The sequence below is a fragment of the Aspergillus multicolor genome (genome assembly GCF_047715735.1).
Source record: "Aspergillus multicolor strain CBS 133.54 unplaced genomic scaffold BDW74scaffold_4, whole genome shotgun sequence".
NCBI lineage: Eukaryota > Fungi > Ascomycota > Eurotiomycetes > Eurotiales > Aspergillaceae > Aspergillus > Aspergillus multicolor.
Window position 1 is genome coordinate 867,173 of NW_027395955.1, and position 25,685 is coordinate 892,857.

At 52.3% G+C, this 25,685-nt stretch overlaps 9 protein-coding genes across 9 annotated transcripts; 3 read left to right on the forward strand and 6 right to left on the reverse strand.

Moving 5' to 3' along the window:
- Positions 1 to 429: 429 nt before the first annotated feature.
- On the reverse strand, positions 430 to 1,943 carry BDW74DRAFT_175111 (NAD(P)-dependent alcohol dehydrogenase; the record flags this gene model as incomplete). Its single annotated transcript, XM_073728222.1, has 6 exons — positions 430 to 510; positions 569 to 640; positions 697 to 747; positions 811 to 1,110; positions 1,176 to 1,651; positions 1,733 to 1,943. The coding sequence occupies 6 exons, from the start codon at positions 1,941 to 1,943 to the stop codon at positions 430 to 432; spliced, it is 1,191 nt and encodes a 396-aa protein (XP_073587154.1).
- A 686-nt stretch (positions 1,944 to 2,629) lies between these two features.
- BDW74DRAFT_188459 (cytochrome P450) lies at positions 2,630 to 4,353 on the reverse strand (the record flags this gene model as incomplete). Its single annotated transcript, XM_073731725.1, has 2 exons — positions 2,630 to 4,054; positions 4,216 to 4,353. 2 exons carry the CDS (start codon positions 4,351 to 4,353, stop codon positions 2,630 to 2,632), a joined length of 1,563 nt encoding a protein of 520 aa, XP_073587155.1.
- Positions 4,354 to 4,784: 431 nt separating this feature from the next.
- Positions 4,785 to 6,602, reverse strand: BDW74DRAFT_175113 (uncharacterized protein; the record flags this gene model as incomplete). Its single annotated transcript, XM_073728223.1, has 6 exons — positions 4,785 to 4,806; positions 4,864 to 5,440; positions 5,523 to 5,563; positions 5,634 to 6,105; positions 6,172 to 6,478; positions 6,549 to 6,602. 6 exons carry the CDS (start codon positions 6,600 to 6,602, stop codon positions 4,785 to 4,787), a joined length of 1,473 nt encoding a protein of 490 aa, XP_073587156.1.
- A 423-nt stretch (positions 6,603 to 7,025) lies between these two features.
- Positions 7,026 to 10,864, reverse strand: BDW74DRAFT_100570 (putative nuclear serine protease HtrA2/Nma111). The gene is made up of 4 exons (XM_073721473.1): positions 9,992 to 10,864; positions 7,643 to 9,943; positions 7,400 to 7,597; positions 7,026 to 7,353 (listed from the first exon to the last, which is right to left on the reverse strand). The coding sequence occupies exons 1-4, from the start codon at positions 10,397 to 10,399 to the stop codon at positions 7,177 to 7,179; spliced, it is 3,084 nt and encodes a 1,027-aa protein (XP_073587157.1). The 5' UTR covers positions 10,400 to 10,864; the 3' UTR covers positions 7,026 to 7,176.
- Positions 10,865 to 11,027: 163 nt separating this feature from the next.
- On the reverse strand, positions 11,028 to 13,003 carry BDW74DRAFT_147426 (uncharacterized protein). The gene is made up of 2 exons (XM_073723545.1): positions 12,366 to 13,003; positions 11,028 to 12,219 (listed from the first exon to the last, which is right to left on the reverse strand). The coding sequence occupies exons 1-2, from the start codon at positions 12,571 to 12,573 to the stop codon at positions 11,531 to 11,533; spliced, it is 897 nt and encodes a 298-aa protein (XP_073587158.1). The 5' UTR covers positions 12,574 to 13,003; the 3' UTR covers positions 11,028 to 11,530.
- Positions 13,004 to 15,479: 2,476 nt separating this feature from the next.
- On the forward strand, positions 15,480 to 17,044 carry BDW74DRAFT_175116 (DUF2841 domain-containing protein; the record flags this gene model as incomplete). Its single annotated transcript, XM_073728224.1, has 5 exons — positions 15,480 to 15,663; positions 15,709 to 15,796; positions 15,849 to 16,198; positions 16,249 to 16,434; positions 16,482 to 17,044. 5 exons carry the CDS (start codon positions 15,480 to 15,482, stop codon positions 17,042 to 17,044), a joined length of 1,371 nt encoding a protein of 456 aa, XP_073587159.1.
- Positions 17,045 to 20,090: 3,046 nt separating this feature from the next.
- On the forward strand, positions 20,091 to 20,405 carry BDW74DRAFT_175118 (uncharacterized protein; the record flags this gene model as incomplete). The annotated part of the gene is made up of 1 exon (XM_073728225.1): positions 20,091 to 20,405. One exon carries the CDS (start codon positions 20,091 to 20,093, stop codon positions 20,403 to 20,405), a length of 315 nt encoding a protein of 104 aa, XP_073587160.1.
- Positions 20,406 to 20,902: 497 nt separating this feature from the next.
- BDW74DRAFT_175119 (peroxidase) lies at positions 20,903 to 21,908 on the forward strand (the record flags this gene model as incomplete). Its single annotated transcript, XM_073728226.1, has 2 exons — positions 20,903 to 21,012; positions 21,080 to 21,908. 2 exons carry the CDS (start codon positions 20,903 to 20,905, stop codon positions 21,906 to 21,908), a joined length of 939 nt encoding a protein of 312 aa, XP_073587161.1.
- Positions 21,909 to 22,396: 488 nt separating this feature from the next.
- BDW74DRAFT_175120 (uncharacterized protein) lies at positions 22,397 to 25,018 on the reverse strand (the record flags this gene model as incomplete). The annotated part of the gene is made up of 3 exons (XM_073728227.1): positions 22,397 to 23,060; positions 23,115 to 23,911; positions 23,966 to 25,018. The coding sequence occupies 3 exons, from the start codon at positions 25,016 to 25,018 to the stop codon at positions 22,397 to 22,399; spliced, it is 2,514 nt and encodes an 837-aa protein (XP_073587162.1).
- Between the last annotated feature and the right edge of the window lie 667 nt (positions 25,019 to 25,685).

Below are 25,685 nucleotides of genomic sequence, written 5' to 3' on the forward strand. Positions count from 1 at the left end.
GGGAGTTCGTTAAGCGCCGGCGTGCTGTGCCGCTGGCCAGGGATCAAGTACCACGAATTAGCCAAGAACCCTAAGCAAGGGGCTTCGACTCAGAGGTTATCGGCTGCAATCTACCGTAAAAGACCAGACATTTACCATTATCTTGGAGCCTTTTTAACAGTTTAGATTGTTCTGCCATCTGGGTGTCTCGCGACTTGAACCAATGCACGGCTGGCCTAAGCGCCCGAACACATTGTGTTCTACTTTCGTAGATAAGCCGGCGATCATCTACTTGTTGACCAAGGTTAGCCACTGTCTTGACGGCCCAGTTGATATTGTGATATTTTATGGATCGGTGGTGTCAATTGATAGCAGCCCTAACCGGATGATCTACACAGGAGATAGATGGGAGAAATACATGTTAGCACCCTAACATGCGATAGGAAAAGCCTATACATCCTTCCACTTGAGCACCGCCTTGATGACAGACCCGTCATTCAGCCCGTCCAGCGCTTTTTGAAACTCGGGCGCCTGTGGTTGTCAGCAATCGACCCGTCAGTAACAAGAGAAAGAGGGCTCAGAAACGCACCTCGAAGTAAGTAATCAATTTCTCAATCGGGAACCGGCCTTCGCGGTACCACTGGATTAGTTTTGGAATTGCCTGCGCGGCTGTTAGTATTCGCCCACCTTCAGCGATGGACGAGGAAGTATGCTCACCTCGCTCGGTATACAGTCACCCTCAATACACCCGATAACAGCCCTACCACTCTACACACCCGGTCAGCACCCTATTACTAACACCAAGGGTAGTGATAGTGAAAGCAGACATACGTTGATATGCTGAACCACGCTAACCCCCAGCTCATACTGCATCGGCGTCACTCCAATGAGCACAATCTTTCCTCGTTGCTTGAGACTCTGTAGCCCGTCCTCAATGAGCGGAGGGGCCCCCGTCGTATCGATGACCGTTGAGACACCGGTCGGAAAGATCTCCCGTAGCGCTTTGTTAAGGTTAAACCCGGGCGGCGATGTATCAATCGTATGCGTTGCGCCCAGCTCTTTCGCCAGTTCTAGTCGGGATGAAAGTCTGTCGACGCCGATGATCGCTTTGTGCGGGTGCAAGGCTGCTGTCTATTGGAGACCATTAGCATAATCAGCATCTCTCTGAGAATGTATAGTAGACGGGAGAAAAGTACCATCAACGCCGCAATCCCCACACTCCCCAATCCCAACACAACAAGCACACTGTTCTTATCCGGCCTCGCAACATTCTCGATCGCCCCCATCCCCGTCTGAAACCCACACCCCAGCGGTGCAAATAGCGCCAGCTCATCGTCGCTCTGTATCAGGTCCTTTGCGTTCATGATACTAGCCTCGTCGACGATGCTGTACTGCGCGAAACTTGATTGCCCGAAGAAGCGCGAGTATACCTCTTCCCCACCAGCACTCTCACTCTCACCCTCAGGATCCGCATTGGTGGTAGAGGATGTGGACGTGGTCGTGACATGCCCCTTCCGCCCCCCATAGTTTTCCCTCGCAAACGCATCGCAATAACTGGGATGTTGATCCTCGCACTGCTCGCATTTCCCACAGCTGTAAAACGATAAAAGGACTGGATCCCCCTCGGACACACTCGTAACGTTCTTGCCGACTTTGCGCGCGTATCCGGATCCTACACATTTCCACTGATTAGCACTCCCTCAGTTCCTCCCCAAATAGGTCGGGTATAGTTGTAGGGAAGTGACGGACGCACCCTCATGCCCCATAATCTTCGGATAAAGAATCCCAACTTGCCCCGGTGGCACCGCAGAAAGTACAATGTCGGTGTGGCAGACGCCCGACGCGACCATCTCGACCAGGACCTCGTTGTCGCCGGGGGAGTCGGAGACGGAGACGTCCTCGAGTGCCCAGTTCAGGGCTGTGAAGCGGGGGTCGCGGGCGATGATTGCTTTTGTCGCTGGCATTTTGCAGTGTACTTTTGAAGGATGTTGAGGGAGGGGAGATTGAGGATAGATTGAGGAGAGATGAAATGTTTTTTTATTGTGTTGGAGAAGAGAACAGGAAGGGGTAAACCCCTCACTATGACACTAATAGAGGAGCTCGGCCCTCGGACTCCACCTGCTGGTTAGTATGGCGGGGTTGACAGCATAGAGTGGGCTGTGGGGTGGACCCTACGCGGTTATTATCCATACTCCTACGCATAAGCATACGCTTATGCTTACTTTTACCAGTAGATCATCAGCTGAATTGTCATGCTTTGCGGCTGCAAACCCAGTGTAGAGAATGTTGTAGTAATAACTATCGAGAATGAAAATCAAGGTACTGCGTCGCACCTTCCTAGTCAGGCATATAGGTCAATATAGGAAGGTGCGGCTGTACCCTGGGGGAGGAAGGAGCGACCGACGTCTGGTTCAGCGCCCCTGCCGGAGGTGTCCTTGGAGGCTTGAGGCTTGTTAAGAAAGGCAGGCACAGTACCGTACGCAGAAGGATTGGAAGGAGCGAACAACATCGACAGGGCTACCATCGTACTTATCCTAATTAAGCTAACCGTACGTGCTGAAAGGGAAGGAACGGATACTGAAGTATTATGAGAGGAAGTATAAAGTCATAGATAATAATAAGTGATTATACCGCTAAACAAATCTCATCCTCACTTACCGGTAAGCGGCGATCGCGCAGTGAGCGTCACCTTACAAGGCATCCGCTGCGCCGGGCGCCCTGACCCAGCCTGAACCATATACGCGCGCTCGCCAAACACCGTATTCAGCCCATGGTCCGGGTTCCGCTTATCCCACTCCGCATACTGGTCATGAAAGTCAAACTCGCGCACCGTCATGACGAGCGTCGTACGAATATCCACAAGCGCAAGGGTCTGCCCGATACAGTCGCGCGGACCGTGCTCAAAGGGCCGCCAGGCCCCAGGCGGCGGGTAAAGCGGGTGACCAGGCTCAACAAGCCAGCGCTCTGGGACGAAGGAGTGCGGATCTGCCCAGTGGCTGGTGTTGCGCTGGATTGCGAGGTGCAGGGCCCAGATTGCGCAGTCTTTAGTTGGGTACGATGTGCCTGCTTTTGGGTCCCGGAGGGTAACGTTTTCAGGGCCTTGCCGGATCCCGTTGGCGGGTGGGAATAGGCGCATGGTTTCTTTGATCACGGCGAGGGTGTAGGGGAGATTGTTAATTTTTTCGGGCGAGGCGCGGAGCTGGGGGGCTGTTTTGGTTAGATCTGTTCCGAAGACCTCGTCGTGTTCGGCGCGGAGTTTGTATAGGATCGCTGGGTGCTTTGAGAGGAGATAGTGCGCGTACATGATGATTACGGCGGTCAAGTCGTGTCCGACGAACAGGAATAGACGGATGTGTGCTATAGCCCAGGCTTTAAACTCGGGGTCTAGTGTAGGTCCGGTGGCTGGATGGGTTTTCATGTGCTCTATAATCGCCATGTCCATGAGGGTTTTCGGCGCGGAGGAGGTCGATTTCTGGTCCTGGTGCTTCCATTCCTGGTACCGTTTCTCCAGTTCGATGCCTATGTAATGGTTTATGGTGCGGCTGTTGTGCCATTGTCTGAAGAGCCGCACTGGGCTGATGCGGCTGAAGTAATTGCCCGTCTCAATTTGGCATTCTCGATCAATTGTATCTCGCATGGCGGCAGCAATGGGGTGGAACTTCCGTTGACTGATAAACCGGGCGTTCATTGCAACGTTCCTAATGACATCCATCATATATCGACAAGTAATCTCGTCCATAAGAAATGTCTCGCCCGTTTTCGCGAGGCCACGCAAGACATCAACATAGACTTCTACCTCCTGGAGAATAAACGGCATGTATCCGAGAACCGACCGCATGCTGAAACCAGGGTGGAAGATCTCTCGTCCACGCTTCTGTTCGGGCCCATTGGTGGTGAAGATAGTCGGCCCACCAGCCATTGGAGCAATCAGCGGAATGATAGCCTCTGGTTTGGGCAGGTCATGGGTCTGACAGGCCTGGATTGCGAGCTCGTGCGAGGTCACGACGAGGATAGAGAATCCAAAGGGCCAGGTGTCTACATAAAAGCATGTATCTAGTCCGGACTCGGTGGCGAGCTGCGTGAAGGTCATGGCTGCCTGGGCGTCTTTGGGGCTTTCTTTGTTGCATTGGCTATCGCTAAGAGGTGTCCCAGTATGGGATTCCAAGGCAGCATGGGCTATAAATGAGTCCTTTGGTTAATAGCTCTCTGTATTTTTACAAGGTAGATGATGCGCACCATATTTTGCTGCTTGAGTCGATAGAATTGTAGTCGGACCCGGACCCATGCGTGAAGAACTGGAACAAGGTATAGGACAGCCAATGGTAAGACAAGATGACTTGCCATCCACCACCAATCAAGCTTCAAAGACTCCATTCTGATCTGTAAAATTTGGAGGTGGTAAATATTCAAAGCGAAGGGAGAAGGAAAGAAGAGTGATTGGTCTCATAAAGGATGAAAGACAAAAGACAAACAAAGGAACGGCCTTGTGTGAGCACCATCCGCCTATAGATAACTCCTGTCTGTTGATCTGTTCCTCACTGGGGTTAGTATATGGTTAGTGTTGTCTATCTGAGACCTCTGATTGGTGTTCTCGTCTATTTGGTGTCTTCACCTGGTTAGTGTCGCTTACTTCCTTCTCAACACTCCTCTCTCACTACTGGGTTTTTAGAGCCTAAACCAAGCTACCAGACGGGTTGTTGGTGACCCTATGGAAGCAGATAATGAGCGTGCATCAAGCATATTGTCAATTGAATGAGACGTCCAATATATACTCATGGAAGCGTTTTTTTTTGTTCTTTTTCATCCTATAGCTTCGGTACGTCAAGCCTGCTCATCGTTAGCATTCATTTATATCGGACCGAAAAGTAGGGAAGGGAATCATACCTGATATGTACACTCTTCGCCTCGGTGTACTCCAGCAATCCGTATAATCCTAACTCACGTCCCTGCCCACTCGCCTTGATTCCCCCAAACGCCGTGTTAACCTGCGGCAGGAACGGCGAGTTGACCGCAACACCACCACATTCCAGAGCGCTGCTCACCCGCAACGCGCGGTCAATATTCGACGTATAAACGCTAGCCGCCAGGCCATAAACACTCCCATTCGCAAGCCTAATCGCCTCCTCCTCCGTCTTAAACTCCTGAACAACCATAACCGGCCCAAAGATCTCCTCCTTGACAATCGGGCTCTCGAGATCCGGGTTCACAAAGATAGTCGGCTTGATGAAGAAGCCCTTGTCGCCTTTCCGCTCGCCGCCAGTTAGTAGTGTAGCGGTCTTCTTGCCGATGTCGATGTAGGACATGATCTTGTCGAATTGGGCTTTGTCGACGATGGGGCCGTAGGTTGTGGTTTTGTCGAGCGGGTCCGTGCCCATTGTTTCGGAGGTGGCTTCGAATGCAGACTTGAGGGCGGAGGTGAACTTCTCGAAGAGGGGTTTTTGCACGAGGACGCGGGATGTTGCTACTCCTATATCAGTTTTTGTTGTGGTATTGATGAGGAGATAGAGGCAGGGTTAGGGTTTAGGATGGATAGAGAGACGTACCAACGCACACCTGGCCTGAGTTGAAGAGGAAGCCGCAGACCCTATGTTAACATCATCAGCATCTCCGACCAGTACTCTAAGAACCCGGGTCGGAATTGGAATGGAACCTACCCGCCGAGTGCCTTCTCAAACTCCACATCCCCAAACACAACAGCCGGACTCTTGCCTCCCAGCTCAAGCGTAACCTTCTTAAGATTACTCCTAGTAGCAAGATTCTGTACCGCGCGCCCACCCCCAACAGACCCCGTAAAGCTGATCTTCGCGATACCAAGATGCCCAGCGAGCGCCGCTCCGGTCTCAGCAGCGCCGTTGACAATCTGCACCACACCCGCCGGAAATCCCGCCTCGACCAAAAGGGCTCCCAGCGCCAAAGCACCGAATGGCGACTTTTCAGAGGGCTTGAAAATAAAGCAGTTCCCCGCCGCAACGGCCGGCGCAATTTTCCACCCGATATACATGAACGTTGCGTTCCAGGAGGCGATGCCCGCGCAGACGCCTAGGGGCTCGTGGCGTACGATCTTGTAGACGCCGTTGGACTCGGGGTAGGATTCACCGGCGAGTTTGTCAGTCCAGCCGGCGTAATCTGTCACCATCATCATCAGCATATTCAAATACCATTAAGGAGGGAAATTGGGAATGGGTGTCTTACACCTCCAAACCTCAACCATATGCGCGATATCGAACTGCATCGTTGGAGACACGGGCTTTCCGGTGGGAAGGGACTCGAGGATGGCTAGTCTCTCCGCATCGCGCTCTACCAGGTCCGCGAATTTGAGCATACATACTTGTCGTTGTGCGGGGGTGAAAGAGGCCCAGGTTGTCTTGTAGGCGGTTCTTGCTGCGGAGACGGCGCTGTCGATGTCTGCTGGGCTGGCGGCGTGCGCGTGGTATGGGATGGGGGATTCGTTGTAGGGGTTTATCACGGTCAGCTTGGTGGGGGATGTGCTGTCGACATACTGTTACACGAGACGAATATTAGCAGGCGGGTTGGTGGGTAGTTGGTTAGTATGGGGGGTGGGCACGGACCTGGTTGTTGATGAACAGCTGGGTTGGGAACTCGGGGAGGGAGGTGGTGGCCATTATGACTCTGACAACAAGCAATGTACTCGAATCAACAAGCACTCGAAAAACAAAAAAATAAAGTAAGTAAGCACTCCATCCCCTCGAGACACCGTCCGACTTATAACGCTGGAGTGTTATACTAAACGCTTGGCAGTGGAACGAATTCCGCGCCGGTGCAGACGCCGTTCCGCTTCATTCCGAGCCATCTTATCTGGTGAAACGGCAGTGGGAAGCTAGTAATAGCGTAGACTAAGGTGACATGCGTTGATCAGGTCTGGATAAGGACGAATGACCAATTAATCCGGAATGCGCGGATACACGGAGGCGCTGGACGCGGACGCGGGGTAGGTAAGCTATTAGGCCTTCCACTATTTTCGATTAGTGATAGGTACGCCTGACATAGAAGATGCCGAACGGAACACCGATCTGTGCTACAGAGCCTACGGTGTGAGTAATGAGTTAGATTTGAAATGTAATCCACGAGCGTAGATGGGCCCATCCTCCATGCATATGTATATCAACATGAGACTACCTAAGCACCGCCATGAGAAATAATGTATATCCACCGAAATATAACACAGCGCTAAATCTATTATACAACCCCAGCCTCCGGCTCTATATCGCTCACGCCCTCCAGCCCCTCGTCCATAGCGTCGGGGTTTAGGTTTGCCGCATCGGGAGCTACCCCGTCCTTGTCTTTGGTGTCATGCGAGATCGACTTCCATCCGAGCGGCTCGGACTCTGCCTTGACGTATTCGGACATGGGGAACTAACCCGTTAGTGAGATAATATAATAAGTGAGATTGGGGACATACGTAGTGGTCGTTCTTCTTCATGGTAACCACCCACGGCACGTTGTCGAAAGTCACGGCGCGAAGGCGGAAGTACGTATTGTCTGGGATCTTCTTGACCTCCTCGACGAACCGGTCGAGGTCAGGTGTTGAGACACCGTTGACGGCGGTAATGAAGTTGGTGGGTGAAAGGCCGTATTGGTATGCCGGAGATCCGCGACTCTGACTTCATTAGCAAATCAACAAAAAAAGCTGTTGGAGACATACCCTTGCGCTGACATAGATCTCGCTATGCAGCTTAGAAATCTGCTGGCGGACGGCGTGGTGCGGCCTTTGCAGCACGGCACCACAGAAAACAACAGCCCGGTCGGTCTCCAGATCCTCCGTCGACACAGTAGGCACCTGGATCTTCACCTCCTCTCCATTTCGCACAATCAAGGCCTCCAGCATTTCCTTCTCGTACATAATGTCCAACTCAGATACGCGGGTGATCAGCTGTCCGTCCAGCGTGAGAATAATATCACCCTCCTGAAAGCTGTCGCCCGTCGAATTGAATTCTGGCGGTGGGCAGTCAACCTTGCGCACCATAAACAGTTGGTGTCGAGCTGGGTTTGCCTTTGCAACCTTCTCAATCCACTCATCGGAGACTCCCATGATGCGCGCCTGGCTCATCTGCACAACGTAGCTCTCCATGTTCAAGATGCGCAGCTTCGGCAGGACGCCTTGCTGGATCTTGCTCACAACCGGTAGCAGCGAGGGCGTCGCGAATCCGAGATGATACTCAACATCCTTGTGAGAGTTTGGTGTACGCTCACCAAGGTAGTTCAGCCACAGAGATTGGACAACACCGTCTTCGCCAATCAGCACACCATTCGAGCACTGTCCGCTCAGCCCGGTGTCCACAGTCACCGCGTCAAGGTTAATCGCACGGTACCGCGGGGCGGAAGCATTGGCCGGAATAGAGACGGTTGTGATATCAGTAACAGCGGTCTTGGCAACAACGATGCGGAAGTTCTGGTTGAAGCCGACAAAGATAGTGTCCTGTCCCTGCTTAATGAACTCCGTGCTGAGCTTCGCGCTCTGGACAGGTGCCTGCACCAGGGAAGGGTCGTATTGGATGATACAGTAGTTTTGTAGGGGATGAAGAAAGATGACCTTGGCCGCGACAATAATCGAGTCGGCCACGGTCACGTTGATATCACAAAGGTTGTAAGGCACGATGGCACGCGAGACAACGACCAAGCCCTTATCGGCATCGACAACAAGACCAAATCCAGTCTTCTTTGCCTGAGGAAATCCATCCAGCTTCAGAGGCATTGTGCAAGAAACACGGACAAAGCTGCGCACGATCTCAGCGGCAGCCGGCTGGCTCACACCGTCGAGCTGGATGAAGTCAGCTTTCCTCGGAACTGGTGTTACAGCCTTGATGGGGCCAGCAAGGTCAGAAAAGTCCCAAAGACCGCTCTCATCGTTTCGAACCGCCAACCGCATCTTCGGATGCCAGTGACGGTCAATGTACACAATGCTCGTTCCACGCGTATGCAGATCGCGGATGTGTCGGTACGAGATCACAACGCGAGACCGGTCGGGGATGGTCTTCATGACCTCAACAAACTCATCAAGATCTCTCGTTTTTCGCTTGTCCACCGAATCAATCAGCCATCCCGAAAGAGTGTTCTCCAGTTTGAAGGAGCCCGCAGCTTCACACACGTAGACACCCTTGGTCGCAATGGCGTAGAGTCGTGCCTGTTGGTAGGATAGGTTGTGGAATGTTCCGCCAGCGACTGTCACAAAGCGATCAGGCGTGATAGCATGCAGGTCGCCAACACTGCATTCAACTTCCACATCTTGACCGCCTCTTTGCACCAGCAGTTTTACCGACTGGCCGACGCTAGAATCGAGAATGTCATCCAGACGAACGAATTTTGTGAGAAGCTCGCCGTTCACCTGCAGAAGCACGTCTCCCTCCAGAATCTTCCCATCCGCAGGGCCTTCGGGCAAGATAATTTCGGCAACCAGCATGCTCGTCTCAGTAGGGGCCGCCTTGCGCACTGCCGCTTCCCACTCCGGAGTCAAGCCCAGACGCCTACACTCGTCGAAGGGTTTCAGAATCCACTGAGTCTGAATAGTTCCACGGGTCACTGGTGCTCCCTGACGGATGCACTCCAGAGCCCGCAGCGGCCTGTCTAGCGGCAGAAAGTAATCAGTCGCAGCTCCGTCTGCGCGACCACCAGCCTGCAGGGCAATAGCATTTCCCTCAATGTTGACCACGGGACTTCCGGAACTTCCGCCGCTGGCGGCAGCGGCAGCCTGAATATAGTTGGTGTTGAAATCACTGTACCCCTCACCGTATTCGGGCGCATTCCGATCAAGTCGACTGATGACACCAGACAGGATACTCAGTTTTTCTCCTGCATCGTTACCAACAACCCGGATCTCCGAGCCCACGCGAGCTCCATCAGGCTGTAGCTTCAGTTCTTTCAGTGTCATGTGACGGATCGCTTTGGGGTCGAACTTGAGCAGGCCGAAATCGTGGACGGGGTCTCGATACACGGGGTAGACGTCGCACTATCATGTCTGTTAGCTCTGATCATACTCTAGTCGCACAACACTCACCTCCTCATGGTTATCAAAGATGACGTATCCCCAAAATGGACCCGGACAGACAACGTGTCGGTTGGTAAGAATATATCCACGCTCCGCATCAACAACAAATCCAGTAGCTTGACTACTCATCGATAGCTCCGTATCAAACGAGCAAGTCTGACAGAAATGAATGGACACAACACTCTTGACAACCTCCTCAATTGTAGCCTGCCATTCCGGTGAATCCGCCTGCGTCGGCCCGATCGCCATCAGCGGGCCCAGATCTTCTTCATCCTCCACATCGTAGACGGTCCCGTTGGCAGGGGTAGAGTCGCCAGGGGTAAGTGTTGAGTTTTCGGGCTTCAGGTGCTTCACCGGCCGGTCCGCCGCCGCGGAGATGGAGTTGCGCTTGCGTTTCGCGGCAATGTCTCCATTCATATTCGTGGTTTGTTGTTCAAGGTCCCGCAGGAGTTATTCTCAGAGTCCGTGGGCAGTCGGGAAGACGTCGACCGAGTGGGAGTTTTGCTGGTAACACAGAGATCGGACGTTGCTGCGGCGGCTGAAGAAGACCGGCGGAGCTGAGTCGAGGTCGGTTGCCAGCGCGCAAAAGGGGCGCGGCTGGATAGGGTCGGAGAAGCAGTTTTATTTGAAGAATACCGCGAGAGGTTTATTCTGGACGAAAGCAAAAAGGGACGCTGACAAGATAGCGCGGGCGGTGCTGCAGAAACAAAAGGCGCAGCAACGGCGAAAGCAGAGGTGGAGTTGGTAGCAACGCTTGGGCAGCTTCTGTTGGCCAGGAGCCAACAAGACATTCACAAGGCTCCAGCAGAAATACGAAGAGCAAACAGCAAAGTAGGTCGGACGGTGCGAGGGCAATAAAGGAGGGTACTGGGCTGGTTGAGAACGAGGCTGACGACAAAAGTCAGGCGAACTCAACTGGGTCGGGAACCTTGAAGGCCCTGGGCGGAACCCGGGCAGGCGCCGCATGAGCCTCAAATGATTGGGCCATGCCCCCCTCCTCCTGCAAACATTGTCAGGCCAGATGACCGAGCTTCAGGGATATTGACGAGCCATGCTCGCTTTACGTGCTCATAATTCTGTTTCTGCGAATGGGATCCGGTGTGACATGCCTGTCGGTCTCGCGCACGGTCCGCGTATATGAATTCTGTCAATATCTCAACAATTGACAACTGCTGCACAAAATCATCGCTATGTACAAATCTAAGCTGCTCTTCTAGATAGCTATTCAACTGTTCAAATATCCTGTCTTGAAATATCCTGCTTCAACTATATGTCAAAAGGCCAAAGTCATGTACACTTCTGACCTAAAACATCCCGGCCGTACAAACCAAGTATAGCGAAATATGCACAGATAGCTGCCCATCGCGTTGCGTCGCTCGGGACGTGAGCCCCGCAGGGTACGACCGAATGGCGAATTATGACCAAAAAGCCTTAAAGTCGGTGGCCACCAATTTCAAGAGGCACCAAAGGGCAGGATTTCGGTCTCCCGGTATTCAGACGTTCAAGTTATTTATTCCCAGAGTGCAGAACGCAGTCCTGATCACTCGCTCACACAACGTTCTCAGAAGTGGGCGATAGGCCAGGTCCTCCATTTCCTTGAGCAGCAGGCTGATTGGGATTCGTTGTCCCCTGCGTAGCATTCGGGAACAATTGGTTCAACTTAGCATAAAGATCATTGATAGCCGGCAGGTTCGGAGGCGGCGTCATGATAGCGGGAGCTTGAGGAACAACGCCTCCGGACTTTTTATTCTTGTCTGCCACTGTAGCCAGATATCCGAGGTTGGCTTGCAAACGGCGCATGCAGTTGACATACTCGGGGGCCCGTTGTTTGTCCGACGATTCCGAGGTCGGTGACGGGTTCGAGTCTTGCGACCCCGGCTGGGCTGGAGGGCCGCCTGCTTTGCCTGACGTTTGTAGGTTGATCGCTTCCTGTAGTAACATCGAATTTATCTCCAAAAGCACCGAGACTCGTTCCTTCTCCCGCGCCAATGCCGCCGGCGACTGGACTGCTGGGGACTGAACGGCCGGGGCGGTGATTTGGGGTGGAGCCTGTTGGGCCATGACGGGTTGCTGAGCAGGCGCCATAGTCTTCGTCAGACCCGTGGTCATATTCTGTTGAAAATTCTGCGCTTGAATCGCAGGTATGTTCGAGGGGATGTTCGCAGAGGTTGTCGGTTGAGGGAAAGCACCGGTGACGGGGGGCTGGGAGAATGGAGTCGAGAAATTCGCGTGAGGTCCTAAGAGCAAAAGGCAACACGTCAGCGGCTTTCATTCCTTTTGATGACGTTCGAGAACAAAAGCGCGCTTCCACCGCCGGGGCGATCTGGCGCAATAGTCGCTGCTCATGGGACACGAGAAAAAGAAAATAACAATGCAAGCGTACCTGGTGATTGCTGGGGAAAGGCCGGTGGCATCATAGCTCCACCAGGTTGCAGTGGTACAGCACCGAAAGACGGCTGAGAGGGGGTATTCGACTGGGGAAAGGAGGGTATCTGATTCGGATAGTACGGAAACTGCTGCGGATTACCCTGCGAAGGGACAGCGTAACCTGGGTTGTGCTGCATTGGATAGCCGGAAGCGTTGGGGTCCATTGTAGTTTCGCGGACTGGAGCCTGGCGCCTCGGATGCGCAAGATAAGGATAGCGCGTTTAATGATAAATAACAGCTGCAAATTAAAAGAGTCCCGTTGCTCTCTTGCGATGGACGGAATCCGACTCGACGTCGAAGCGCGTACGGCCGAACAATGGGAGAGACCAGCAGATCGTCTGACTGGAGGTTTCAGATAGAGAATGCAGGGAAAAGAAAGTCGAGTTGATGATTGGTTGCAGAACGAGCGATGGTGTCGAAAAGAGTGAATCAGCCTGGTGGAAGAGATCGGGGCAAAAGAGATTTGCTGGGCGATCAGCCTTGGGCCGTTTTGCGCAGGCAGACTAATGCAATGAGCTTGCTTGGGCGATGGAAGACGAAAGAATGAATGGGCAGATAGTTTACAGCATAATATTGGAGATAGTGTACAGTTCGGTCAACAGAACAATAATGGGCCATGAGCAGCAACGGGGAATCTGACTGAGAAAAGTGCGGAGAGTCAGGTGAGCTTGCTTCGGTGGTTGCCTGTGTATCGTAAGTCTGTAAAATATACAGCTCAGCATGTGTACGCCGTGCTGTGTGTGTATTAGACGGTATATATTACATATGCATATGTACCCCTCGCAACTTCAGCTTCGCCTTCCCCATCTTCTCCTGTCATCGTTCTCTGCATCATCTCGCCCCCAATGCAGCAGCAATGCGTCGGGCTGGTTGCCCGAGTCATGCGTCTTGCGTCGACTTCTTACTCTTGACTCTTCTATCGGACAACTCCGTGTAACATCTCTATGCATGGATGCCGGGACGCTGACAGTTGATCTGAACGCCCCAGACCCCCTTGCCTTGCACTGGTACGGGCACATACCTCTCCGTACTCCGCTGCTCGAGCCTCGGAGACCCGATGGGACGCCAGCCTTGAGGTACTTTTGCCCTCCTTGGCTGTTCCCGCCGTATGATAGGTAGAGACGCTGAAAGCCGCGTCCATGCTCATCCATGACTGTGGCGCTGTAATCAATCATCCCTACCATCGATCGCGTGGCAATCGCCTGTCATTTCCCGTTCAAGGAAACTCTTCGCGGGTCGACAACTGTCTACAATGTTATCAGTATGGGACTCTGCCTAAGTCCATGAAGCTCGACCCTCCTCAAGAGCCTTTTCTGGGCACTGCTGACCGAGTACCAGAGGAGTTCCATATACAGACCAAGATGTTGAGTTCAGTTCAGTGTCCTCGCAGGTCTACTCAGGGGAGATGGGCTTTTGTCCGGTTGATCTGCCACAATGATGACGCGACCAGTCATATGTCCCCAGTGGGCCGATATGCATAGTCAATTGTCGTACAGCCAACGTCGACAGATCAGACGCTAGGGCTCAACGATGAAACAGTCATACAATGGGTCACTTGGTTTTCCCTTTGCAAGGCGCAATATGTTCGTCAGCGGAACGGCGCCCAACTGCTGCATTGTTACTCGCCCGGCAGACAATCGCCTTCGGCACTCGGTAACCAACCTTATCTTGTGTGAATAACCGGGAATCTTTGGAGGCTGGTTTTTTCCGTCTGATAAAGGACCTCATCGATTCGGGTAGAAATAAGCTTTGGCACTGTCCAGATCTTCTAAAGAACTAGACCTCCCTGCGTCTTTACGGTTATACTCTTCCGCCTTTGTATATCTCTCTTCGAGTTTTCTCGCCATACCCTTGTGGATGCTAGACCCGCGGATATGCCGGTTCTCATTCCGGTCCGCTAGCTTGATGTCCGAGGCCTAAAATGGGATGCTCTAGATTCCCGGAACCAGGTCACGCCTTCGCGAGCTTTTTCCGGGGTTCGATTGACGATTTGTTGTCGTTCTTCAAGTCAGTGGTAGACCCACATTCGTGAAGCGAAGGTCCATCCGATATGGGACATATCAATTATGGGAAATTCTATTCACCCAAGATGATACGAGGATGATATTGTCGAAGGTCAAAATATGCTGGAAGGAGTCGAAGAACCTTTTATCGACATGTATTTGTCACGCTTCCCCGACTGGCACTGCCAGAGATTCGTCAGCCCTCATGCGCCATCGATCTGAAGGCAAGATTGGAACAAGGCCACCTTGCTCGAACTCAGCAAAGCGTGCACTACGGAGTTCTTTCCCCTGATGTACTCGTCTCTCGAGATCATCATTCTGGATTCGATCATTTAACCTTTGGCGACTGCAACGCAAAATATAACTTTGCTCACGGCTATACCTCAATCCCACACTTAAGCTCTGGCCATAGTGCAACTGGTCGAAATACCATTGGCCTCTAAGCTTCCACAATGCCAACCCCGGTAGATCCTCAGTACGGATGTAAAAATAAAGATTGGTGCATTAGTCTAGAACATCAGACGCACCGAAGTTCCATGATCCCGGTCCATGGGCCCGGAGTCCCGCCGAAGCTGCACTATTGAATAGCTTCCTGTGGCAATATCCTCATTCTGAAGCTTTCGCCGCGGCCGAGGGTAGTCGACACTCTTCTCCTTTCATCTCGCCTCGCCAGAAGTACCCACTACCCGAGTGCACGAACCTTATACAGCTGTCTATCTCTTCTATGGGCGTCTCGCTATCCCATAACGTGCGGAGACAAAAGGACCAATAGTGGATCTGAGCATTGAACATCGTTTTTTCTTTTTATCACCATTGTCCTTGTTGATACTCGGTTTCGCGTCTTCTTAAGGCCTCAAGGTCCTCTGCTTTCTTCTCAAACCCAGATCATTCCAACATCAACCCTCCTCTAACAAGTTTTCTACTACTCATTCTCACCAGCTGGCTTGTGTGAGCAATTGTCATTCTTCCATCTCTCTATCTACTTAATTGTCAATATGGTATGATGCCATACTAACTATGCGTGTGCAGAAGGTTGACTGACGTTTTAGTCCCGACGCCCACTCTCGATGGACGGGGCCTTGGATAGCCTGGCTTCTCATCATTTTGCACTACTCTATATTGACGAAAGCGGCAAACTGCGCTTCGAAGCCTCGCCCTCAATCGCCAATGACGCCCACACCATATTGTCTCCGGAAGTGACCCATTCCTTCTTACAGGCAGTCGCCGGGTCCGAGAATGGGAGCAAGGCTGGTAAGAAGCCCAAGCCGAATGTTCGGGCAAAAGCTAATCGTGCAGGCTCTGAATCCAATCTCGACCTCCGAACTGGGCGAAGTTCGTCTTCTCCTGGTTCTCCTGCGTCCAGCTCTAGCCCCAAGTCTTCCATGTGAGTCTTCAGTACTGCTGGAGAATTATTCTCAGATGTCTAACAAATCTAGCTCTCTGCCTCTAGACACAAGCCGGAAGCGCAAGCGAGGATCGCTCGAGTATGTGATGCCAATGAGCATCACTTGTTATCCACGAACCATGCTCTCGGTGTCAAACGAAGGCCTTCTACGAAAGTACTACGAGAAGGCATTTGAGGCTTTGCAGCAGGTAAACTGTCGCATTCTGGCCAAGGCCTATATCAAACTGGTTGAACCACGGAAGCAAGTGAATTATCCATACAACGGCCACAAGGTAATTGCCGGAGTCCCGCAGCAGTTTGACCCTGAAGAGACAAGGCCTTCATGGTGGCCAGCGAGTGAGGGGGTGACCCATAAAGAGCCGGACCATCTTCTGAAGCCAGGTAAGCAAGCATATCCAACGAATTTCTAATAGCATTGCTGATCATCGTAGAGCGGATTCGTCTACTCATCCATATCCTGTGCGAACTCCGCGTCAGTCACGGTATCTCTGTGGAAAAACTTAGGGAGGCCGACCAAGCCATCCGCCGCCAGATCGCGCCCCCTGAACGTCTTCAGATCCTGGATGAGATCTACCGCGTCCGCGGGGAAGAAGAACGTTACCTCGAAGGCCGCTCCGGTATGCCGTACCTTGTCAGCATGATGGCAATCACTAACATCCTGCAGACGCCCAAACAGTCGTTTGCGTCTCCCGCGTCCATCTTCCAGACTTGCCAGACTCGCAAACATCACTCTACACACCAGCCAACTCAGCACCCGCATCCGACACCTACCGCGAGGACGTCCCAAATCTCGAGTCTCACACCTCCGTCTTCCCTTCTTCAAGTCTTGCAGCCGGTGACGCTTTTGTCCGAAAAGAGAACGCAGCAACACCAAGCCCCATGACACCGGTTTCCATACCGGCAGTCTCAACTACCTGGGAGACATACCACCCCACGATACCAGTTTCCGCCACACTACCACCAATCAACCCGCCCATCAAACACCCCGGCGCAGATCATACCTCTCCTTACGCTCTTGATTATCCAGCACCGTCCACGTACGGCTACCACCAGCCGGCACCTACTCTCGAGATGCAACCGTTCTCTATAGACTACGCAAACATCCCTCCTCACCATCTCTCTCAGGGTGTCCCGCATACTGGTCACCTGCAGCCTCACACCTCGATGCCCATGATGCGCACTTCGGAAGCAGGCTTGGGCCACCAGCCATACTACTTTGACTACTAGCCACCTTCGCTCCCTTGTACACTACGACTGTACTATATCTACCCAGCCTTTCCTTTGTTCTCTGACATTTAGCGTTGATTGCGTCCTCGTCCACTAAAGACACCACGGCATTTCCTTTGTTCTAGGTTTTCATTTGTTGGTCTTTCGTTTTCTACTATCTCTGGCTTGATTTCAGTTCAGTTAAGGGGAGTTGGTTCGGTTACTATGCCATTTAGCGTGTTATAGAGGAAAGGGAGGGAAACATGATTTCAACCCTAATGTATAGAGTATAGAGTATAGACAGATATGGAATAATCACTAATATATAATGGCATCTTACCAGTTTCGCATTGCTTATAGCAATACCTACCATACCGCCCATTCAACTCACCTCGCCTTTCAGCTCTACCCGAGTACGAAGTATACCATGCCCACCTACCTCAGTAGAAAGTCTACCAAGTCGGACTCCACTCAATAATGGACCTCCGCTTGTCTTGTGTGGATAAATCAGCTCCCTGCTACAATTGACCGGCACATTGTGGGTATATCTAGTTCTTAACTATATCAAAGACAGCCTGGGAGGGGACTAATTGAAGAATACAGAGTAATACACCTAGAACCGGGGGGGAAACCATTCATGTCGCTCAATTGCTACCATTCAAAGATACGTCAAAGCTCCCAATCATGTATGCAAGAAAATGCCTGACGATGTAACAGGTCATCAAGAGCGTACAACAGATGATTGCGTTACAAATTACAGAGCATATAACAGCTCACTTGATAAATTTTAAACATAGGACTAGGGTCCCAAGGTAGCCACAGCTATAACGGCAGGTTTGTTGCAGAAGCCGTGGCAGTTATCTCAATCTTCGGTAGTGGTTGTTCTACAAATCGGAGTTGATTCATATGTACTCTAACTCTAGTAGCGAAGCTGATGTGGGCTGATGCTCTGTGCCTGACAGGCATCCGCTGGTATCGATGACAACCTTTGATTAGCTATACATCGCAGTTGCATCAATTTTTTCGGAGCCGTAGCTGCGTTGTTTGAATCATGCAGGCAGCTTCGTTCGTTGGCAGGTCGCTTCGGCACAACGCCGACAACACTGGCAGCACAATCATACGTGCAAGGGCTAGCCGCAAGTGAGCTCACTCCGCGGCAGTTAGTTAACCGAATAGTCCAGACGGTGTCTGATGTGTTTGGTTCGCCGTTCATCCGGCCTTCATCTTCCGCGCCTTAATCGCAGCGATAAAGTCCTTGCTCTTCTGGCTCGGCACGACATAAATCTTCACGAGCTCATCTACAACCTCCACATTACTCCCGCTGAGAATCTGCAGAAGCGGCAGCTTCTTGCCCGCCTTAATCAAGCCCCCAGTATGCGTATCCATAAAGCAATCCACATTCTGAATCGTGTATTCCTTCTTTGTATCCCACGGCAGCGGGAAAATATACTCCAAATGATCCTCAATAGACGTCGCCTCAGGGAACCCCTTGATGAAATCACTCTGCGCGTCCATCGGATACAGCAGCACAGTCGGGAACTCAAGCGTGCTCTCCGGCGAGAGCGGGTCCGGCGTGAGTCTAATATTCGCGTCCTCCATCTCCGGCGGCTGCCCGGTCTTACGGGTGCGGATCTGGCGCGCGCGGAGCGCAGTGCTGAGTAGTAGCTTCTCTTTCTGCGTTCGCTCATCCTCCGCCTTGCGCTTTGCGGCTATCCGTTCGAGAGAGGCTTTTCGGTCGGTGATCTTGGACGAGACGGTTTGGAGAGGCTTGTTGTTGGGGTCGAGCGCTAGGCCGCGCGCAGCGACATCTTCGGCTTCGGGGATCTTGTCGAGCGCGTAGAGCGCCATGGCGGAGCGGTAGTAGGCTTTGACGTTCTTGGGGTTTAGCTTTAGCACGGCGGCGCAGTCAAGGGTTGTGGAGCGGTAGTTTTCTGTAAGTCATCACGTTAGCAAACGCCCCCTCCCAACACATCTCATAATCTCCAGAGAAGGTGTATACGTACTCAGCTCCAGATTGCACAGCGCCCGGTTGATATACGACGCCTCCTCGACTTCCCGCTGCAGGCGCTCCTCCTCCTTCTCATCTTCCGGCTTATCCCACTTCTGCTCCTTGGATCGCAGCACCGCAATTCCCTTGGTGTAGTACTCCTTCGCATCGATCCACCGCTTCTCCCGCGCCGCTTCGTTGCCCTGCTCGCGGAAATTCTGCGCGACGTCGCCGCGCGTTCCTTCGTTCTGGAGCGCGCGCAGCGCATCTAGCATGATGTTCTCGCCGTCTGTACGATACCCAATTAGCATCCGCTCTTTCGCTACGCGCTTTATATAAGTGGCAGGCAAACTCACTCTCATCCCCCGCCTTGCTAATATCCGTCATGAACAGCGGCGTCTTGTTCAGGATATCCGCGAGCTCATCTGTCGTGTGAGACTCCACGGCCGCCATGGCGGGAGGGAGCTTCGGCGCCTGTCCATCCTTCTCTAATTCTCTCAGGCGCGCTTCGTTTCCGGGGACGGGGAGCTCGGGGCCTGCGGTGGGCGGGGTTGTTGGTTGCGGCGGGATGGCGTTGAGGTCGAGCGACTCGTCGAAGTCGTCGGGGAGTTCTTCGATTCGCGGGTGGGCTGACATGTTGACTATCTGCCGGTCTAATTTGGTCTGGTTCCTGGGGATTTGAAGCGTTGCCGGTCGTGAGAGGCTCGTCGGAGTTTGTATAATGCTTGGAGAAATTTTGAGACAAACAGTGCAAATACGTGGGCGAGGGCTAGCCCTATACAGGTACGAAGTATACAGAACAGAGTAGACAGGAACGATTGGGAGAGGGTGCTAGATGCTTGTTACCTTATCTTTAAGGTTAGGTAATCAGAGTAGGAACGTAGCTCTATCTGCCATTCATAAGGTGCATGCAGATGGCGTTTGCTGCAGCTCTAGACCTGCTTCTTTGTCTAAGCACCAGTTATATATCTAGAGGCTGAGAAGCGTTTTGCACACCGGCAGCTCTACAATCTACATCTATAACCTAGACTTACCTCTCTTTTTCACAAACCAATATACACACCTACACTCCAAAACAGAATGGCTCCCTACATGATCTTCGCCCTCCGAAACCTCTCCACCCTGACCTCCAACCAAAGAACCGTGTTAATGGACTCCATCGCCAAGACGATGACAACGATCATGATCATAACTTCTCAAGAGATCGAAAACGGCAATCTAGACGCCAACAACACGGCCCCAATGCACATGTTCATCCGTATTATCTTAGACCACGACCGTGCATATCACTTGCAGCGGAAGGTCAAACGAGACCAGCGCCGAGCGCGGCGGGCGGAGCGGCGGCGGATACAGAGCGAATTTGCGGAGAAGCCATCGAAGGGTTCAAAAGCGTGACGGCCGAATTCGGGATCGGGCGACGGTTATTGTGGTGAGTTGAGCGAATCAGAACGCGCACAGTAAGGAAGGAAAATCGAGACTGGGCCGCGATATGGAGCCGGTTGTCCGTTGCTTGAAGGGGAAGTTCCGAGGTTGATTGGCGTTTTACGGGGGGGAATGTGAGATGAGGTTTCTCGGCCGGGTGTTGGATCTCGCTGGTCGGCTTCTGACTGTCGGCGTCTGCATGAACAAATACAGGGATTAGAATCTGATAGAATTGAGCTTTCTGCATACCTTGCGACCTTATCTTTAATCGTTGTATCCAAGCCAAAAATCTGAGTAGATAACCGGGGGAAGAACCTCGGTTTGACGTTTTCTTGGATTTTCGGGAGGCCGAGGCTCCACCGTTCTCGCTGGAGCGCATGTGTTGGTCGCCATCCTGAATACCTTCACCCCTTCTTTTGTTCCTTCTCTCTTCTCAATCATTCTCATATTTTCCCAATCGTACCTTCATGATGAGTCAAACCGGAGATTATGACGCCGTCCGACGCGACATCGTGGCCCAGCTGAAGAAGCCCGACTACGATGACGGCAGCGCAGGCCCCGTCTTCGTTCGTCTCGCCTGGTTCGTATCTCTCACGGGTGACACCGGTTTCTCTGAACGGCAGGCGCTAATCGATCTGCATTTTTAGGCACTCCTCCGGAACATACGACGCCGCAAGCGACACCGGCGGCTCCAACGGCGCCGGTATGCGATATGAAGGCGAAGGTGGCGATCCCGCAAACGCCGGTCTCCAGCACGGCCGAGCCTTTCTCGAACCCGTAAAGAAGAAGCACCCCTGGATCACATACAGCGACCTATGGACTCTTGCGGGTGCCGTCGCAATCGAAGAGATGGGCGGACCCAAGGTCACCTGGCAACCCGGCCGAACCGACTATGTCGACGACTCCAAGATTCCCCCGCGCGGGCGGTTACCCGACGGCGCTCAGGGCGCCGAGCACCTCCGCTTTATCTTCTACCGGATGGGTTTCAACGACCAGGAGATTGTATGCTTGACGGGCGGGCATAATTTGGGAAGGTGCCATTCCGATCGATCGGGATTCCACGGTCCCTGGGTGAACAACCCGACACGGTTCTCGAACCAGTTTTTCAAGCTGCTGTTGACGATGGAGTGGAAGCCAAAGACTTTGGAGAACGGTGTCAGTCAGTTTGTGTATGTTGACCCCGAGGCGGAGGACGATGAGGAGCCGCTCATGATGCTGCCGACCGATGTTGCGTTGAGGGACGACCCTGCGTTCAGGCCTTGGGTGGAGCGGTACGCGAAGGATAAAGAGCTGTTCTTTGACCACTTTGCGAAGGTGTTTGCGAAGTTGATTGAGCTGGGAATTAAGAGAGATGAGACCGGGAAGATCACGAACACGGACAACGTCAAGGGAGGTTATCACTCTGCGCCGAAGAAGAGCGATGAGCCAACTGGGCCGCCGCGTCCGCACACAGCTCAGCGCGCTGCTAAGCTATAGATGGTATTTGGGTTCGATGTTGTTTCTTGTATATATCCGGGTTCGCGTGGTTTTGTTCTGTTAGATTTAAGACGTTAGTTCAGACGTTAGATGGATGCATCCTAGAATGGATAGATAATATACCTTTCAAAATAATTAACCGGGGACTCCGGGCTTTAAGAACTCGCGGTCAGGCCACGTCGAAATGCGGGGAAGGCGTCCTTTGTGTCTGGGGTTGCTGTGCCTTTGCTGTGCCGAGGGAAGGCACACTGCAAATAACACGCCCTTGATTGGCAGAGCTGCCACTAGCCTAGATATGACGGGGCCCTAGACAAAAAAAAGTACTACACTGTGATCATAGCATATAGTCTGAATTAAGCCTGAAATTGACGGTAGATGATAAATAGATGATCATACATAATGCCTCCACTCCGTAAACACCACAGCACGAAACAATAACAAACCGGCAAGACTAACTAGCTGTACAACAAAACCGCAAGCAAAACTATCTATTCGCGAGGTTCCCGCCTTCTATCCTTCCTAGCCTTCTCCCTCTCCCTATGTTCCCCCGTAGCCTTCTCCTTGGAGCTGCTATCCTTCTCACGATGTTTATCCCCGCTGTCCCTCTCACGATGCCTATCCCTGCTATCCTTGTCACGGTGCCTATCCTTAGAGCTGCCATCCTTCTCCTTGGAGTCACCCTCCTTCTCACGTTGCTTCTCTCTGCGGCGTCGTTTTTCTTCCTTTTCGGCCTGACGTTGTGCGGCCTCCAGTTCGCTCTCCCTCTGCCCATCCGCAGATAGACCTCCCTTGATCATAGTAGCGAGATCGGGCTTCGGCGGCTTCACTACAGCCTGATCGATACGCTTCTCCCTCGGTTCGTCGGCCGATAAACCTTCCTTAATTATAGCAGCAAAATCGGGCTTCGATGGCGGGGCTGCATGTTGCGCTGTACGTTCTCGACCATCCTTGGTCTCTCTACCGCGATCATCGCCCTTCGAACCTGCTTCCGTTTGACCAGGCCTTTCCTTAGACACGAGAACTGTACGCTTTTGCGGCACGCTCTTAGTTGCAGTGGTACGCTTCTGGGCCTCTGGTTTCGGCTCTGTCGGTCCGCTTGCTCTTGAGCCTGACGGATTTTCAGCCGGCCTTCCTTCGGGAATTGTGTCCAAACTGCGATCTGGCTTGCGTGGGAAGACCGGACGGGACTAGCCCGCACACTCTCACAAATACTCATTCGTGAACTGTATCTTGGTGGTGGGCCTGGGATATTTTTTTTTTGGCTTGGAAGATGGATTCTGGACGATTTGCCCAGGTGCAGCTGGTTGATCTTGTTTTGCTTTTTTGGATGACTCCTTGTCCTCAGCACCTGCCGTTGGACGTGGTCTCTTAGGTGCCGAGCGCTTGGTCTTGGGGTCTTCAGCGCCCTCAGAGCTGGACTCTTCCTCCGGAATATAGCCGTCAGGGGCGAGCTGGAAGTGTCGAGCATCTGCGGGCTTCGCTAGTTCATCACGTATCCAAGGGTAGTCGCGCGCGAACTGCGTCAGGTCGCTGGTGTTAGCCCAGGGTTTATGGTTTTTGAGCGTTAGAACACCTCTGCCTTCTTCCAGCCACATCTTCGAGACAGTGTGTACGGCTTCAGTTAGGACATATGGGGTCGGATTCATAACACGTTCGTAGAACAGCAGAGGTATATCTCCATGGCCCCACCATCTCTTCGGCACTTTGCACCCATCTTTCTCATTTCCTAAACTCCCTTCAATAATCAGTCCGTGGTTCGAGCTTTCATACATGCCAACTTGATCAGTGCAAACTTCCCCAGGCTTTGTAAAGTCCCAGAAGACACGGCAGTTACCTTCTCCGTCGTGGTATATGCCTCCGAGCCAGCGATATACGGCCGATTCATCCTGGGAAACAGCCCCTGCCCGTCGATATTTGACAGTAATGTCCTCTGTGTGGCCTAAGATCAAGACCCCAGGAGGTGCTCTGACGACTAAACGAGGAGGGAGTTTCAGAAAGCTCCTCTGGTGACGAACGCCATCCTTCTTTGAGCATTGCTGGCAATGCTCCGTTCAAACAGCATTAAAAGTGCGGTCGAATAGTTCCTGCATCTTTACTCCCTCCGAGTTTTTCGCAGCATCAAGGAGTGGTACGAAGTCAATATGTTTTGGCTCCTCAAGCACAGGGTTGTTCACACAGTCGCATTTAGAGGCGTGATCCGTGTACTTGATCATGAACTGGCGAAGATCTCTTGAGACCATATCCCAGAGGGGGCGTATGATTTCGGGATTGTCGCCTTCAAAGTCACCCATCTCATTTACTATCAAATTTCGAAATTGCTCTTTCAAATCAGCGCCACTATCTTTCGTGCACATGTCCCAGTTGACATCGCAGAGTTCTATGAAAGCCCGCTGCAACTGGCTCGTTTGGGTGTACCAGGCTGGGTCTTTACGGTCGATATTCGTAGACCCAGCATCTAGCAGCTTCCCTACTGTGATGACGCAGTTCATAACATCCGAGTCTTCGCTGTAAACCGGGCCACGCCCTTTTACGGCGCAGAACTGGCCGTTACGGTCAAGAGACAGCCTACCATCCTCATCTTCGGACACACGCGCCCCGGAGATTGCAGAGATTGGCCAGATCACAGTTTGCAACAGATCGTCGGGGGTCGTTGCAAGCATATGTCGAGGCGGGTCACGCGAGGCCGCAGTTGGGTGCCGCTCCAGTCCTGAGTATGCAATCTTGATCATTGCCCTTTGAACTGCTTCTCGCACCCAATCTCGCTCCCCTCCAGGCAAACCACTTTCTGAAACTAACTTTGCAGCAAATGCAAAGTAGTTCTTGACAGTGGTATGCGCATAGATTTTGGGATCGGACGGGTAGAGAGCCTGTTCCACCCATAAGTCGCTCCACATGAACGGTGCTTGCGCGGGTCGTACAAAGTCCTCCCCGGTACGGGTAAACCAGGATGGAAGATCAGGAAAGTTTCGACTAACAGGCAAGTACCACAGTCCCATATTCTTGTCCACTTTAATCTTAGTAAAGTCGAGGAGTCGGGGGCCAGCATCCCGCGTGCAGGCATCAAACTCTTGGAAAGTCTTGGGCCGGTGTCGCTCCGCCGTGTAGTACATGAGCTTTTGAATAGCGAAATCCGTATCTGCTATCCTTGCAAGTCCAAGATCATAATCAATACCCCAAAAGTAATAATCATACCAGCGCTAATAATCTGCCTTGTGTGCTCGTCCAAAATGTGCGAGCTTTTTGTTTCCCAGGAACTTGAATTTATTTGGGTGAGGTCGCAAAGCGTTCAAATTGAACTTGGGGCCATATTCGACTTAGGCATATAGAGGGTTGGCGTGGGTATAGTAAGTGGCGTCTGCAGCCAAGTACTCGGGATTCATGTGTCCGTTCATGTTGTTCATGTTGCGCGATGGTGCCATTAGTTCCCTGCAACATCTGATCAATAGGAAGAAATGGGAGAGAAAAGTATACGGGTTCTGTAAAGAACCAGGTTGAGAGAAATAGATGTCGCGAAACGAGATGTCTGAGTATGTCAACTCGCTCTGTCTGAGGGCATCGACGACAAAGAACGTTCATTCTTGGAGACATGACACCGGTATGTCTGAAAGAAGTATCACAGCCGCTGAGTTGAAAGAAACAAGTGAGAAAATAATACTGTTCATTCTTTCCGATATTTTAGGTACGAATTCATGGTTATGGGCCACCTGCAGGCCGCAGGCCACAGGAACCAGACGGTGTCAGGTTGTGGCATCCTTTGTCAGCTGTGGCTGTCAGAAT

Bases quoted from the DNA above. Each gene is read 5' to 3' on its own strand.
- BDW74DRAFT_100570 (XM_073721473.1), bottom strand. From the start codon at position 10,399: ATGAATGGAGACATTGCCGCGAAACGCAAGCGCAACTCCATCTCCGCG. The intron at 9,944-9,991 runs GTGAGTGTTGTG...CAGACATGATAG, and splicing joins TCTTTGATAACCATGAGGAG to TGCGACGTCTACCCCGTGTA. The intron at 7,354-7,399 runs GTATGTCCCCAA...CTAACGGGTTAG, and splicing joins TGAAGAAGAACGACCACTAC to TTCCCCATGTCCGAATACGT.
- BDW74DRAFT_147426 (XM_073723545.1), bottom strand. From the start codon at position 12,573: ATGGACCCCAACGCTTCCGGCTATCCAATGCAGCACAACCCAGGTTAC. The intron at 12,220-12,365 runs GTACGCTTGCAT...TTTTGCTCTTAG, and splicing joins CTTTCCCCAGCAATCACCAG to GACCTCACGCGAATTTCTCG.